A 17,674-nucleotide genomic window follows, 5' to 3' on the forward strand; every position below is an offset into this window, starting at 1 on the left:
AAGTGAATATTTCTTGATTAAAGCCTGTTTTTTTTTTTTTTTTTTAAAGACACATTTATTTAGTGTTGTGATCAGACTATTACATTTAGCAGTCCAACAGCATGGGTGCAAAAAAAAAGGAAAAAAAATTCTACATGGAAACCCCTTGTTGGAATGCTTTACCTTTTCCACAAAAATGGAAACTAAAATAACCTGTTATACAATTAGTCACAGGTACAGTCCTCAGGTTTTTTTGCCCATACGTGAGTATTTTCTAAACCATGTCTTCTTTGTGGCAGTTAGGCCCTGCCACCACTGTGCTTGGCTGAGTTCACAAATCTGTTGTAACCTGTTGCTTCCCTGTCACATCTCTGGCTCTCCTCTCCTGCTAAGCTTGGTTTCCTGACAGTATTAGAACCTTCTGCCACTGCCATAGCCACTGTTGCTGCTAGAACCACCATAGCCATCTTGGTTTTGTGGTTTGGTGAAGTATTAGCGTCTACCACTTTAAGGTCCAAAGATTCTGCCTCCAAAGTTTCCACCCTTCATGGGTCCAAAATTTGATGACTGATTGTTGTAATTGCCAAAATCACCGTAGCTTTTCCCATTTCCAAAATTGCTTCCATCATTACCAAATCCATTGTAGCTATCCCAGCTGCCACCATATCCATCACTACTACAGCTGTCACTAAAGCCACCATGACCATTGAAGTTCCCTCCAAGACCAAAATTGTCATTTTCACCAAAACCACCTCCACAACTACCTCCAAAGTTTCCAGAACTACTTTGACCTCTTTGGCTGGATGAAGCACTAGCCATCTCTTGCTTTACAAGACTTTCCTCACTTCACAGTTGTGACCATTTACAGTATGGTGTTTCTGGATGACAATCTTACCTACAGAGTCATGGTCATCAAAAGTCATAAGAGCAAAGCCCCTTTTCTTTTCACTGCCTCGGTCAGTCTTGATTTCAAAAACTTCAATTTTCTTGTACAATTCAAAATAATCTTCAGTGTCTTCTTTAATGCCATCAATAGAGATCTTTTTCACAATTAAGTGGGCCCTTGGTCTTTGAGAATCTTCTCTTAAGACAGTTCTCTTTGGTTCCACAACTCTTTCATCCACCTTGGCTGCATGTACTTCTTCCAGAGTGGCGTAAGTGACAAACTCAAAGCCCCTGGAGCGCTTTGTGTTTTGGTCTCTCATTACCACACAGTTCGTGAGTGTTCCCCATTGCTCAAAATGCCTCTCAGACTCTCATCAGTTATTTCAAAGCGCAGCCCTCTGAAGGATAGCTTCTGCAGCTCTTTGGGCTCTTTAGGGGCCTCGTTTAGACATGAAAGCAGCAGGAAGAGAGACTTTAATGATGCTTTCTTGGCAGCGGCCACAGACAGAAAGGAGTAAGCTCTAAAGCCATTATTTTAAACATGAATTTTTATTATTTTTATTTTCCATTTAGGTGGAAGTTTTTCTAAAATATATTAAATGCCATCTTGTTACACATATTGTGTACATAATATATTTCCATTATAGCTTCAGGGTATTTCATGCTGGGCGTGGTGGTACATGCTTGTAAATTGCAGCTACTAGAGAGAGGCTGAGGCAGAAGGATCTCGAATTTGAGGCCAGGCTCAGTAGCTTAGTGAGATTCTGTCTCAGAGTAAAAAAAAAGAAAAAGGGCTGGGGATGTAGCCGAGAGGTAGAGTGCTCCTGGGTTCAATCCCCAGTACCACAAAAACAAAAAGCAAAACAAAACACCACATCAAGGATAGGTTTTGTATTTCAAGCTTGGTGTAGGGGTGTTGGAAGTCTGTTTTAAAGCTCTTTGGCAGTGGTCTAAGATGTTATATTCTGCCTTTCAGTTGTGTATGCTTCTGTGTTTTTCAGTTACCCCTTCTCTGCCCTTCTGATGTACTGTAGACCAAGTAACCAGATGTACAGGCTTGTTAGAATTATGCCGAAAAGACAAAGTGATCTAAAAGAAAGTGGGAATGGCTCTCCTGAATGAATTACCTTGAAGCATTAGTGCAGGGACTAATCCAGTTTCATAAATCTTATACTTATTTCTGGATCCTTGGCTATACTTCAGATAGCTATGGTCATTTTATATAGTGTCCATATTAAATATGACTAACAACAGTAGTGCTTTAAAATATGATGGAGTCAACATCAGTGACATTTTCAGCTTTATTGAGGTGTGATTGATAAAAATTGTATATATTTAAGTGCAAAATATTTTTATACATGAATTCATTGTGCAGTGAATACAGTAATCAAATTGATATATATGTCACTACCCATAGTTACCATATTTTGTCTGTGGTGAGAACTTGAGATCTACCCTCAGCAGATTTCATTTATACATTATTATCACTGTAATCACCATACTGTATATTAGAACCCAGAACTTAACTGCAAGTTTGTACCTTTGATCAGTTTCTCACTTTTTAATTATCAGAATGACATTAAAAAAAATCTGAGTAGTTTGAGCACCTTGGGTTACTGTGACAATCGCATCCAAGTGTGGGCTGGAGGCAATGGTTCTTTACCTTGGTCACATTTATATTCAGCCAGGATTCAGTGTTCTATCCTTTTTCTCTGGTCACTTTTATAGTTTGAATGTTTGTGTCTTCTCCAAAATTCACAGATTAAAAACTTAAACTCTAATATAATGGTGTTGGTAGGTGGGGCTTCAAAAGTAAGTGTTTAGGTCTTGGGGGCCCAGTCTTCAGGAAGGAGTTAATGGCCTTATAAGAATGCCCTGGGGGTACTGGCAGAATATTTGCCTAGCATGTGTGAGGCACTGGGTTTGATCCCCAGCTCCTCAAAAATAAAGAATAAATTAATTAAAAAGGCCTTATGGGAGTGGGCTCACTCTTTTACTTTTCTGTTTCTTCTGTTGCTCCTCTCTGAAGGGTGCAGCATTTAAGGAGCCATCTGGAATTGAAGGCTGGGCTCTCACTAGACACTAAACGTACCAGCACTAACTGAGGAATCAATTTCTGTTCTTTATAAATTACTCAGTCTCAAGTATTGTATTATAGCAGCACAAAACGGACTAAGACAGTCGCTCTGTAGACTCAGCCAGGATTATGAACCACGTCAATCCACAAACATGCATTTATTGATAACTTGGATTGTATTGGCATTTTAAATTACAAATTATTTTAAAAATGTAGAAAAGAACAAATAATGAGTATCCTTTTTGCTTTACTCAAAGCAAAATTTAACATTTTGCCATATTTCATAAAAAAGTTAAATAAATCCTCATACCAATCCTTGCCCTTAAGTTCCATAGTTGAGCACTGTTGTGAAGAGGATTGTGAATATTTGTTATTTTTCAGTTAAATGTGTTCATATACAATCTGTATGTTTATTGTTCCTGCCTTTAAAAAATATGCATAAGTAATATCATTGAATAGGTCTTTTTAAAAGATGGTTTTTAACACTTTGAGCTTCATTCATGTTAGTAAATAGGTGTGATTAGTTCATTTTGACTACTACATAGTATTTCACATATTAATATGCTGTTATTTATGGACACTGAGGTTGCTGTGGGTTTTTCATTACAAATAATGCAGAAATAAGCATGCTAGTTCTTTGTCATATGGGCAATAGTTCTATAGAGCTATAGTTTTCAAACTGGGGAGTATTCCCTCAGAGCAGAGACTTTAATTTCACCTCCCATATTCTTTCCATAGTTGTTCTGCCTAGGGATAAATTTTTGAAGAAGGTGTAGGTATCTTTTCCTAATCACCCAACCCCCACATTTCAAAAGGAACTCTACCTCTCACCCAGTTCCAGATTAACTGCAGTGCATAATACTAAGGTGTATAAATTTCTGGAGCCCCAAAGAGATAATTTAAAATTATTGGGGTCAGTGGTCAAAAAGTGAATAATTGATTCTCTGATTTCTTTTAACCAGTTGGCTTATCTAAAATAATTTTAATGGTAGATGAGTTTTACCTTTCCCCCTGTCATATGGTCAGAAGTTCAAAGGAGTGCCATTGCTATCACAAAATATTTTTTTTATTTACTTGTTTATGTGAAAAAAAAATTAACACTTAAATTTAGTTCTAACACCTATAATCCCAGCTACTTGGGAGGCTGAGGAAGGAGGATAGCAAATTCAAGGCCAGCCTGGGCAACTTAGTGAGACTCTATTTCAAAAATAAAAAGGGGGCTGGGGTTGTGGATCAGTGGTAGAGTGCTTGCCTTGCATGTGGAAGGCACTGGGTTTGATCCTCAGCACCACCCACGTAAAGATAAAGTGAAGGTATTGTGTCCATCTGCAATAAATAAATGACTGACTGACTGAATGAATGAATGAATAAAAAGGTCTGAGAGTAGCAGAGTGGCAAAGGACCAGTGGGTTCAATCCTCAGTACTGAAAAAAAAATAGGTTCTAACAATTTGATAGCCAACCTAAATTTAAATTTTTGATAAATTATATGTTTAATATATGTAAAAACTATAGGACAAAATTGAACAGTTTTATGGATGTAAATTTTAAAATTACATGTTGTTATAGTTTGGATATGAGGTGTCCTCCCACAAGCTCCTGTGTTAATGCAGGAGGTGAAATGATTAGATTAGGAAAGCCGTGATCTAATCAGTTGTGTGGTGCTGGGGCTCAGACCCAGGAAGCAAGGTTGGAGCTCAGCAGGTAGAAGAAGATCCAAGACACAGGAACAGTAGACATGCTTTATTCAAAGATGGCAACAGCCTCCAGCTTCAGGTTTAGCGTCTAGACAGTTCCATTTTGCCCCCCCCCCCCCCTCCAATGAGCGATTTTCATAGGTCCTTTTTATATGCAGGCCAAAGAAGGCACACTGCCAACAGGTTACATAAGTGGGCATATGCTCACAAGCAGGTGTTTATTACCTTTAGTACATATGCTGAATCAGAGTGTTTCTGACCTGACAACTCAATGACCATACAGCTGATTCATGGCCTTGGTTATAAAGTAAAATAGCCTGTTGGAAGCCTTGGCAAGGAAGCAATTTTGAGCTCCAACAAATGGATTAACCCATTTGATGGATTAATGGTTTGATAAAGTGGGTCATTGGGGGGGCATACCTTGGGGATTATATTTATTATCCCTGGTTCCTCCTGCTCTCTCTCTGCTTCCCGGCCTCCATGAATGAAGCAGCTTTCCTCCACCAAGCCCTTTCGCCCTGATGCTTTGCCTCACCTCTAGGCCAGAGTGATGGAGTCAGTGGACCATGGACTGAACTTCTGAAACTGTGAGTCCCATATAAACTTTTTCTCTGGTAGGTTGTTTGTCAGTTTTGGGGTCACAGAGATGAAAAGCTGACATAAATATTTTCAATTTATATGCAAAATTTGTAGAAAACATATAATCAATGACAAAACTCTCTAACAAAAGTATATTACTTAAAATTTTTTTTTAAGATGGGTCTTACTGAGTTGCCCAGGCTAGCCATGAATTTGTGACCCTCTTGCCTCATCCTCCAGAGTAGCTGGGATTACAGGTGTTGTACCACCATGCCCAAAACTAATAGTAGGATAAAATGCTGTGGGATAGTTGGAAAGGATACATGTAGCAGTCCTGCTTGAATGAGAAACCACACATTTTAAAAGGAAATTTAATATAAAGAATTCTTAACTATGTTATAAATTATAAGGTCACTAATTTGGCACCCTAGGAATGAGGAAGGGTACCCAAAGAAAGACAAACTCCAGGGTTCAAGCCCAGGGATAGTTCTGCAAGGCCTGAGATAGTCTGGAATTGCTTTGTATGCAACAGGCAAGGTCCGGAGCGCAGATGGGGAAGTGTACTAACAGCAAAAAGTGGTAGGGACCTGCACTGGGAGCACCAGGGACTGATGGGGGACACCTTTAAAACTGTGGCACATGAAGTGTCTCTTGTTTCTGGGTGGAAAGGCTGAAGGAAAGTCAAGCTGCAAGTTTCATAAAGGAACTTCATCTGAACCCTGTTTGGGGCAATTCTCACTAGATGTCTTCAAACCCACACCTACCCTGACCTGCTCTAGAGCCAACAGAGAGCCTCTTCCTTTGGCTATGTCCCCTGAGTGTCCTTACTGAGAAATTAACTTTGTGCTCACTTTAGAACACTAAAAAGAATTCTGATACTAGCATTTACTGAAGGATGCATTCAGGGCTAAAAGGCAATAAACTGTTAACCGACATTATATGAGGTCAAGGAATAAAATGAATGATGTAAAATTTCCAAGTGATCAAGAGCTAATTGCTTTTTAATAGATGGGTATTCCAATTCAAGTTCCAAATGTTTTCCTTTTCCTTGCCAATACATGGTGTCCTTGCCCTGTTTTAAAAAATCTTTAAGAATGATTTAATTTTGTCTTGAAAACTTATTCATGATACATCTTCCATTTTCATCCCACAGCCAACAACCCTAATTAGTAGACTACCAAATACCAAAGTGATGGCCCTCACAGCTACCTAATGAGTCCTGGGGTGGCTGAGAGCCTGCTGATACTTTCAGTCTGTTGAGAATCAAGAGGAAAGGTCTGTGCCTTGGGTAGAGCAAACTCAGACACTCATGACTCCTTGAACCAGATAAGAGTGTTGCACTGTGCTTTGTGGACAAGGGTCTAGGAAGCTGGGAGTATATGAATCAGGTGTCCAAAGGTCATGCAGGAAGCCTGAGTATGTAATATTCCCCAGGTGTAGCTGGTTTGGGTTTGTGGGAGCTGAGCAGTGTTCATATCAGATACTTGTGTAATGATAACTAAGGTGTGCTCTCAGTGGTGTCTCAAGTAATAGTAGGGCTATGTTTGGAAATCACAAATTACAGCTTCATTATTGTTTTGAAATACTTGTAATGAAAAAATCCACTTAAATTTGAAACTAATTTGCAAGAAATCTGAATGTTATCTCTACCAAAGAAAGAATGACTGCTAAATTTCTTAAATTCACATGTGGCATAATGAATCTTGCTATTATGTGTAATCAAAATGTCTTAAATTCAGCTGTTATACATTTTGGAATGGGAATCTCATGAATATAGAAGGAGACAGAGTAAAGGAGGGAGATGGAGAGGGAGGAGCGGAGGGCAAGGGCCAGTACTGGTGAATATGCTGTGTCCATGTTTCAATATTCCACAATCACGAACACATACACATAATTACAATGCACTAATCAAAATAATGATAGAAGGGAGATCAGTAGGATAGAGCAAGTGGATTGGAAAGGAGGCGAGGGAAAGGGAAGGTACCTGGGAATGAGATTGATCAAACTGTTATGTGCATGTACAAATATGGTATAATGAATCTCACTATTATGTATAATGATAATGCACCAATAGAAAATTCTCTTATGCCAGGACATGGAAATGGTTGGGAAGCACTGATTTAGACAATGTGGTGTGGTGCTTGTGCATTATTCACACCAGCTTGTGTTACCCTACAAGCACTGCATTATGGTATTGGTTTCAAAAAGATCCATTTGGATTCCTGTTATAAGCCCCAGTAGGCTAGTTTCTGCATTTCTTGTGTTCAACTGTGAAAGCACACTGTTCTTCCTAAGTCTCATCCCAGCTTCTTTATCCCCAGTGGGGTGGGAAAATAGGACAGTAATTTTAGATACATGTGTTTCATATAGTTTAGTAAACTATGTTGAAACTCTTCAGTACATTTGTGAGTATGTCTGTGAGCTATCAGACTAACAAGAGTTGAGAATTTCAGTGAAGAATTGGTTTTATTTATTTTTTGTGTGGTGCTGGGGATTAAACCCAGGGCCTTGTGCATGAGAGGCAAGCACTCTACCAATTGAGCTATATCCCCAGCCCCCCAAGAATTGGTTTTAGATAATCAAGTCCAATCTTTATTTCTAAGGTGAGAAAACTTAAGCTCAAAGAGGAGTCTGAGGTCAGGCAGCGTTAGAGCCAGAGCTCGGATCAGAAAAAGGTACTAAGCCTTCCAATTAGAGCTTTACCACATCAACTTTCACTTGATTGATATTCGTATTTATTAATAAGACTTTCTTTTTATGAATATCTTGGGCACATTTCGAGTTAGGGGTGTGTCTAAGTAATAAAGTTTGATAGGTCTAAGGACAATTCCTTTTTTCCCCTTTCATTATACATCAGACATTGACAGTGAAATGTACCAACCACTTGTCATTTGAAAGTTCTATCCATGGAGGGACAGTTAGAAATGAAGTGCTGTGAAAATGCAGGAAGGGACCAGGGAAGGTCAGAAACGGTTGCTTAAGGAGGTAGCCCTTGCAAAGGCATGTAGGTGTGTGCCTGGCATTGTGTGTGGTCTCCAGTGTTTGTGTGTCGCAAGGAGAGGCTGCTTTTGGTAGAGGTGCTGGAAGTTCTCAGATTGGGGTTAGATAGGCATCTATGGTTAGTTTGAGAATTCCAGCTAGTGTGTTTAACATGGTTTATGTGAGGACCATGAGCAAATTGCCAAACCACCCTTGGAGGCATACCTGGAATGCAGCTTCGTTGTTTCCTAGCCTCTTCAGAACAATTCTTTTTAAATAACAGATTATTCAGAGATGAGGCAGTTCCTAAAAGAGTCAAAAGTCTGAAATGATTAAAGAAGGAAAGATGGAAGAAGGAAAAGAAGCCATTTTTTCCCCCTATAAATGAGAGCTGTTTTTCTCAAGAATAGAGATCACAACATCAAACCGATAAAGGGGTTTATGAAATATTTAATGCTGGCAATTCTAAATATTTTTGCATATAGTGTAAGAACTTTAAAAAATAAGCTCCTATAGTCTATAAATTAAGTTTTACCATATCAATAATGTGAGTACATAATTCACTATGACTTTGTGCTAACCAGTCTAGTTTTTTTGCTTTTTTTTTGGTCAAAGTAAATTTCTTTAAAAGTTAAAATCCTCTACTCAGACTAAGACTTTATATGCTATATTTCCAGATTATGATTTTTTATGACATTCTCAAATTTAAGCTTTTTTTTGCACCAGAATACAAAAGCAGCTAACATGATTATATACACTATAAGGATTAATGCAGATTATTTAACACTGAAAGTTTTCATGCTTTATATACAATAAAATATATTACAATGATCACTTTTTAATGCTTTATTCATTGATTAAAAGAATATACATTTAACATAAACCATACAACATCAGTCATCAGGTCAAACATTCAGCTGGTTTCCTTACAGTTTCTGTCAGGAGTTATTTTATCTGATCACATATACAAGATAAAATCTCACCACATCTGGCATTTACACATACTGTGCCAGTGGATTCACACTACTGATGTACATATAAAATCCGCATGGTATGTGCTCACTGGAGACAAAACAGTGCACACCTGTCAAAAGGTCATTTAATATAAGATGGTAAAACCATTTGTAAAACATATAAACTTTTTCCATAAATAGAATCATATCTGGACATCTGTTGCATAAATTGTGTTTCCAAAGCTTACAATAGAGCAGCCAGGTCTCAGCACTGCTGGGCACCCATGTTGGCTACTTACTTTATTATTGCAGACTGTCCTTTAACATTAAATGCACAACATTCGTACCACTTAAAACTGGGGTCAGGTGGAAGTCTCACAGAGACCACGTCTGTACCGCGGTTGCCCTGAACAGTTAAATTGGCTTTTAAAGCCTCTCAGATATAACAAGGTTTTAAAACATACTTCATGGAATGTTCTTCATGTATCATAGCAGCTCATACCTGTGATAGAACAAGCTTTCAGTTTTTCCTTTCTTTTCTTTACATTCACTATTCACAGTGAAACAGGTGCATGGTTTTTTTTCTTTTTTTTTTTTTGTTTTGTTTTTTTTTTCAGAGTTCTGAGGTTGCTGACTGAGCCACAGCACAGCTGTGTACCACAGGTCGAAATTCGACCTTAAATATTACAATCTAGCAGTATCTGGCTGACCACAGTGGGCCGGCCCCTGCCAGCATGTGGGCACTTCTTCATTTAAGTCTATTCTTTGGCAGCTGACACGCGTGCTGACAGAGAAAAATCCAGTGACTTGTTGCTAGGGATTTCACGACTAATGTCTGTTTGCAAACATGTTTGTTTACAATTCTATTTTGATCTTATTTAGGAGGTTTTACACTGGAATACAGTTTCTTTCTTCCTCTACTATTTGAAATCTGGGCTAAAAAGCTAACTTGAATGTATAATGTAATTGTTGAGTAAAATTATATCAGATACAGTCTGAAAAAATCTGGCCATTTAAGTATTCATGTTTATGTAAATGCATTTTTTAAAAAAGGATTAAGCAATGTTCTAACCTAGTACTATATGAAATTCAGAATGGTAATTGGTGTTATCAATTCTAATGTAGGTAATGGAAGTTAAACTCTTGGCTTTCTGCTAAAGATAACTCATTTGGGATTATATTATCTTCCCTTATTCCATTTCAAATCAGAATTAATGAAATGCTATTGGAATACCTAGATGCAGTGCATTGCATACAAATCCATCAGGCTGTGGATATATATATATATATATAGTATAAAAATATTTTGGCTCCTGAGTTCTGAACTCTGACACACAAAGAATAAAAATGTCCAAAAGGCAGAGTAACTCAGTGAAAAACAAAGTTAGCCAGCAACCTCAGACAATCTTTGATTGTATGTCCTTAAGGTTTGGTAACAATTCCATTAACCGTGAAAGCCCTATACATTGTCACTTTGAACTTCTAAACCAATACCCGACTACGTTCTTTGATCAAGAAGTAGAATATACATATATAATTCTATAAAGCTAATACTGATTAAACACAGCACAAAGGGATTAATTCACACTACTGAAAAAAAAACATAATAGGACCCTACTTGCATATGTAACCACAGGAATTGTACATTTAAAAAAAGCTAAATGTCTTCGCTGAAGCGTTGCATCTCTCTGTAAAAATGGCGATTTGGTTCAGTGAAGACGCTGAGTGATTCAATGTCCATGACAGCATGCCAAGGTTGACCCAGGCCCAGGGATACCTGCTCGATAAGGTTATGCACTGGATCCACATCCTGGTCGGCTAGTTCACCTTGGTCGAAATCAATGCTTTCTTCGGTGACTTCAAGCACTTTTAGATCAGAGCCACGAAGACGAGCAATGGCAATGAGGTTGTGTGCCCACACTGTGTAACCTTAAAAATAAGCAAAAGACAAGTCTGTCATTTTCTTTAATTTTTTGGATGTTAGTCTTTTTCTCATTTGATGCTTCGTGAGAAGCTTCAAATTTGTATCTCCCCAAATTGGTCTTTTTCCATTAAAAATATACTGAAACTGAAAAAGGGGAGTGGGGGAAAGGGGTCAGAATTTTGATACTGTCTTCAGGAACACTATTGTGTACGATGAACTGTTATGTAATGTAATCCTATTCTGACATTTCTTTCTGTAAAAGAGATGACGTTTAAAGTTTAAAGTATATATAAATAAATTTTGGAGGTTTGGATAGTGATATATCACAAGTACAAAATTTTATTTCATATACATGTATCCATTAACAATACATACAAACTAGTATTTTTAATTTGTGAAAAATCATCTTGTGTGGTACTTCACAATCCAAAGAAATGAAGTGACACTTTCAAGTTTGAAGATAAACTGTTAATCATCAGTAGCAAATATGAAAAGCATAAAACAGTCATGGTATGATACATATCAACTTCAGAATAATGGCTTCTCTGAAGAGGGATGAAAGAGAATGGGTGGTATAGAGAGTTTTTCCTCTAATATCTTGTCTTAACAAAGATTGCCTTAAATTAATTTTTAAATAATTACACATTCTGTATTTCCATTTTACCTTCCATTTTCAATACTGATTTATTCTTGCTACCTCTAATAACTGGCCAAATTATAAAACAAAACTTGAAAAACAAGATATAACCATTGCCACATATTAAGTATAGGTTAAAAACAGTTTAAAAACTAATGAAACAGGCTGGGAATATAGCTCAGTTGGTAGAATGCTTGCTTTGCATGCACAAGGAAGGTTCTGGGGGGTTCAATATCCAGCACCACAAACAAAACAAAACAAAACAACCCAAAAAACAAACTAATGAAACAGAGCTAGTAAAAAATTTAAAAGACATTCTTATAGATTATTTTGCAATTGTATTATATCAGAAAAGAAAGTAAAAATTTTCTTTTGTTGTTAGAACAGCAATTTGAGAATAGTTCATATTTAGATGAATGGCCCCACTAAGAAATAAAAATGTAACTAACCAATAGGATCATCATTTGAAAAAACATCATACAAACTAGTACACTGATACCTAGAATCTAAGAGATGAGGCAGTGAACATAAAAGAAATCATACTGTGTATTATGCTTTTAAGGCATCTTGTGATTAGTGGAAGTATATCTATTGCAGGGGGATGTGTATGTTTTCTTAGCTAAATTTAATTTCAGATGTCATGTGAAATACTATGTGGTAGAAGAAAAAAATTAACATGGAAGCTGAAGCAGAATGTTTGGGATAGAGGTATGTCTTTCAGTTTGTAAGTGATATAGTTTATGAACTTTAAAAAGCTTTATAAAGACTGCATATCAGGTACTGGGATTGTGGCTCAGTGGTAGAACACTTGCCTTGCACGCATGAAACAATGGGTTCAATCCTCAGCACCACATTAAAATAAATGAATAAAATAAAGATATTGTGTCCGTCTACAAATAAAAATATATTTAAAAAAAGACTGCATATCAATTTGTTGCAAGATTTCCTGACGTTTTAAAGGCCATTGCCACCTTTTTACTGGCATAAATATTTTAAGTGTAAAAAAACATTTTAAGTGTAATGCCAATATCAAACTAATAGGGAAAAAAATCACATACCATGAATGGCCAGGAGAGAGAGCTTTGTACACCTCCATGCTAATAAAACCAATGGATCTTCATTTCGGTTGTCACTAAGATCTGGAAAACCAGACGTGTCTATTACATCATTCATCAATATAAAATGAGTGAGGAACTTGTCATACTGCCTGGATATAAGATCAACAATGGCCCCTGAAACACAAGTGATATAGCTGTCAAAATGAATCCTCTCTAGTGGTATACTGGGTTTCAGAATCTTTAACATATCTTCACTTTTGATATCAAAAGCCATTATATAAACCCGAAGACTGGTGCTCTTTCGTGACAGGGCTTTCCAATGGTCATCATTCGGCATGTTGTCCAGAGACTTGTGCATCACAGAAACATTGTGGACCAGGAGAGATAGTCGCTGCAAAGGCACATGGTTGCTATCAGTTAAGACTCTTGCCATCTCAGCTGTAAAGTCACAGAAATCCAGGGCAAGTGAGCGCAGATTCACAAATCGTTCTAGTTCAACTGCAGTGATAAGAGTGCTGTTACCAGGAATATTGTTGTCCAGTAAACTCAGGTGCTCCATGGTGTTGGCAATAGAGTTAGAGAGAGATGACAGTGATGATGGAGTTACTATTTCCAGCATAAACCCGCAGGACAGCCATTTCAGTTGCCTACTATTACTCAGTATTTCTTCAAACAGCTGCTGAATTCTATAAGGAAAACACATGCCAAAATGATCTAACTACAATCTTTTAATAATGATTTTTAAAAATAGGCAATAAATGTCATGCAATGTTGAAGTATATTTTCCCTCATCAGTTAATGTCTACTCAACTCACAATAAATACCACTAAAATTCACATTAACATCTAATGAATAAACTATATCAAACATACAAATGTATTAAACATGTAAACCTATGTTCCTCATCTAAGGAAAACAGCATTGCACAACAGAATGGTAGACATACAATAAGACAAGCAGAGAATAAACAGTTTTAAATCACAATAATTATCCAGCAAGCTATTTGATATCTTAAAGATTTATGGCATAGAATGACACATATATGATCACTGTATTTCATTAAGACATTTGTGTTTTTGCAGAAGACAAAAAGTCATTACTATTCTGATTATTTTTTATAATTTTATAGTAAAAACTAGAATAAAAGTAATATATTAGTATAGACCCCTGTCCAATACGTAACTTACTGTTTAATTTTTTTGCCATCAGGGTCTGCCTTGCTGAGGTATGTATTTGACAAACTTCCTTGCTGCTGCAGAACACTTATGTCTCCAAAAAGACTAAACTTCTGGAGGTTCCTACAAGAAAAAGTATATAAAGTGTTTTTCTAAGTAATTAATACATAGAATTATAAATATTAAAAATAAATATGTGCAAAAGGGATATCCTAGAAAAGTTTACACCCTATAATTCACTTTTTAAAAAATATTTATTTTTTGTAGTTGTAGTTGGACACAATAACTTTATTTTATTTATATGTGGTGCTGAGGATCAAACCCAGGGACTTGAAGTGCTCTACCGCTGAGCCATAACCCCAGCTCCTATAATTCACTTTGAATCCAACTAAATACTTTCTATATACACAAAACATAAGGCAAAATGATGTGGGAAAAGCAGCATAAGCTTTGAATGAAGACTTGGGTGTAAAGGTTGGTTCAGGAGCTCAATTTTTAAAAATATTTTTTATTAGTGTGTTATAATGATACATAACATTGGGGTTCAATGTGACACAGTCACACATGCACATAATATAATGTGCTCCATTTCAATCTCCAGTACCTCCCCTTTCTCTTCCCATCTCCTACCCTGATCCTTTCCCTCTATTCAGCTGTTCTCTCTCCTATTCATTTTTGTTTTAAAATTAGTACATTATAATATACATACATGTAGGATTTGTTATGATAGATTCATACATGCACAACATAATTTGGTCAGTTTAATACCCCAGTATCTTGCTTTCCCCTCTTCCCTTCCCTGCCTGCCCATCCCCCCTTTCCTCTACTCTACTGTTCTCCTCCTATTTTCCTGAAATCTCTTTTTAAAATTTCCTTTTCCTTTCTAACTTCATATATAAGAGAAAACATTCAATCTTTGGCCCAATATTTTAATTAATATGTAATAACTATATCTATTTTACAGAGTAGGGATGAGCAACAAAACAACAACTGTAATGCTAATCATAACATAAACATTCTCAAACTAGGTAACTTAGTCAACATGTTAAATGGTCAAGGGTGGGGCTCTTCCCTGAAGAACTCAGAAATTTTCTTTGATTAAATACAAAGAGAACCTTCTCCAGTCTTATGGTCACATGCATAGCTTTTGATTAATGGAGGTAAAAAAAAAAAACTATGAAAAAATATTTTAGCTTTAAATAAATAATTTCAGATATAAGACTACTTTTCTGATAGCAAAATTCTAAGTAGGATAAAATTAATATTAAAAACTCCTAAATGGCAATCATAACTAACTAGAAATCCCATATATAACAAAATATACAGATAACTTTAATAAGAAATGTTTAAGACACAAAGTGATAAAATTTAAATATAAATAAAATACCATTTCTTCATAGTATGTCTCATTTTCCCAAATTAATAACATTGATTTCACTGAAAAGCTTGATGATCCTAAAACTTAGCTCAAGGAATAATTACTAATTCATTTCCTCATTAAACCAAATATACCTTGAAGGCTACTAAGTGCCAGGTGCTGTGCTATATATTAGGGGTACAATAGTGATCCAATGCTGTGAAGGACAAGAACAGGGTGCTTGCTGTACATCAAGAGAATATTTGACACTGTGTTCACTGAGAGAAGGACTCCTGAAATAAAATGAATATTAAGATTGAGTAGAAGTAAAATGAAAAAAGGTCGTAGATACAGATAGGATTCTAAGTCAAAGAAAAAAAAAAAACATTGTTTCTGTCTTCACTACAAAAAGCTGCTCCAAAATGGTTTCAAGGAGAGAATAACAATTAAATTTGTGCCTGGAAAATATTATTATAGCCTTAAGAAGGGAAGAGCCAAAGTAGAGGGACTATTTAAGAGAGTATGTTAGTACCCCTTCATGTTCAAAATACTAGAAAAACTAGGGATAACAGGAACATATCTCAGCATTGTAAAAGTTACCTGTGCTAAGCCCCAGGCCAACATCAATTCTAAATGGAAAAAAGTTGAAAGCATTCTCTCTAAAAACTGGAACAAGACAGGGATGCCCTCTTTCACCACTTCTATTTAACACAGTAAACTCTAGCCCAAGCAATTACACAGATGAAAGAAATTAAAGCGATACAGACGGAAAAGAACTACTCAAATTATCACTATTTGCCGATGATATGATTCTATACCTAGAAGGCCCCAAAAATTCCACCAGAAATCTTCTAGAACTAATAAATGAATTCAATAAAGTAGCAGGATATAAAATCAACACCCATAAATCAAAGGCATTTCTGTACATCAGTGACAAATCCTCAGAGATCCCCAGCAACACTACATACAAATAAATAAAATAAAAGTATTTTTCCATCTACAATAATTTTTTTTAAAATCCCAGAATGTTAAAATAATTAGTGAGCTAAAAGAAGACCTAAGAAACAAATTAAGGAATAAATTAAGAAATCAGTTACAGGAAGCTTATGACCATTTCAATAGAGAGAGAGAGATTCCAAAAAGAAACCAGTCAGAACTCTTGGAAATGTAAGATGCAATAAATCAAATAAAAATTCACTTGAAAGCATCACCTACAGACTAATTATGTAGAGATCAGAAATAAAAGACAAAGACTGACAGAATGGATTAAAAAACAAGGCCCAAGCATATATTGTTTTTTCAAGAGACTATCTTGTAGGCGAAGATCTCCACAGATTGAAAGTAAAAGGATGGAAAGAGATATTATATTCAAAGTGTGGGGAAATCAAAAGGAATAGCCACTCTCATATCTAACAAAGCAGATTTTAAGCAAAGATTAACTAGAGAAGACAAGGAAGAATGCTACATACTGTTGAAGGGAAGAATCCAACAAGAAGATATAACAATAGTAAATATTTATGACCCAAATGTTAGTGCACCTAATTGAATAAAACAAACACCTCTCTCCTTTTTTTTTTGGCGAAGGGGAGGGTACCAGGGATTGAACCCAGGGGCACTTGAATACTGAACCACATTCCCAACCCTAATTTGTATTTTTAATTTTGAGACAGAGTCTCACTGAATTGCTCAGCACCTCACTTTTGCTGAGACTGGCTTTGAACTCTCGATCCTTCTGCCTTAGCCTCCTGAACCACTGGAATTATAGTGCGCACCCACTGCATCCAGCAACAAATACCTCTTGATTTTAAGTATCAGATAAGACACCAATTCAGAAATACTTGGTGATTTGAACATTCTTCTCTTTACAAAGGACAGGTCATCTAGATATAAAACCAATAAAAACATTTCTGACCTAAATGACACTATAAATCAAATGGACCTAACATATCTACAGAATAGTTCTCCCAACAATGGAATATACCACTAGGTCCTGGAACAAAACAGAAAGATCTCAAATCAACAATCTAATGTTAGAAAAGTGGGAACAAACTAATTCTAAACCCATCAGAATACATGATATAATTAAGATCGAGCTGAAATAATGAAATAGAGAATTAAAAAAAAAAAACACTACAAAGGATCAAGACAACAAGGACTTGTTTTTTTTTTTTTTAAGTAAAATTGATAAACTCTTGGTCAAACCAACCAAAAAATTAAGAAAGCAGACCCATATCAATGAAACTAGGAATGAAATACAATACAGACATTTCTGAATTCCAGAGGATCATTAGAGACTATTTTGAAAATTTATATTCCAATAAATTATAAAATCTAAAATATACTGACAAATCTCTAGGCACATATGATCTATCCAA

The 17,674-nt window shown here is 36.1% G+C and overlaps 1 protein-coding gene and 1 pseudogene across 1 annotated transcript in view; both read right to left on the reverse strand.

Annotated features, from left to right (window-relative positions):
- Positions 1-347: 347 nt before the first annotated feature.
- LOC114088077 (heterogeneous nuclear ribonucleoprotein A1-like) lies at positions 348-6,152 on the reverse strand (annotated as a pseudogene).
- Positions 6,153-9,026: 2,874 nt separating this feature from the next.
- The window catches only part of Fbxo33 (F-box protein 33), a 30,474-nt gene continuing 21,826 nt past the window's right edge, over positions 9,027-17,674 (reverse strand). Inside the window, exons 2-4 of the mRNA XM_027929664.2 lie at positions 13,955-14,065; positions 12,768-13,453; positions 9,027-11,077 (exon numbers count right to left, since the gene is read on the reverse strand). Coding sequence (XP_027785465.1) covers positions 10,806-11,077; positions 12,768-13,453; positions 13,955-14,065 — 1,069 coding nt within the window. The 3' untranslated portion in view covers positions 9,027-10,805. The remainder of the gene's footprint in view (positions 11,078-12,767; positions 13,454-13,954; positions 14,066-17,674) is intronic.

Source organism: Marmota flaviventris, chromosome 2 (assembly GCF_047511675.1).
Source record: "Marmota flaviventris isolate mMarFla1 chromosome 2, mMarFla1.hap1, whole genome shotgun sequence".
NCBI classification, from domain to species: Eukaryota; Metazoa; Chordata; class Mammalia; order Rodentia; family Sciuridae; genus Marmota; species Marmota flaviventris.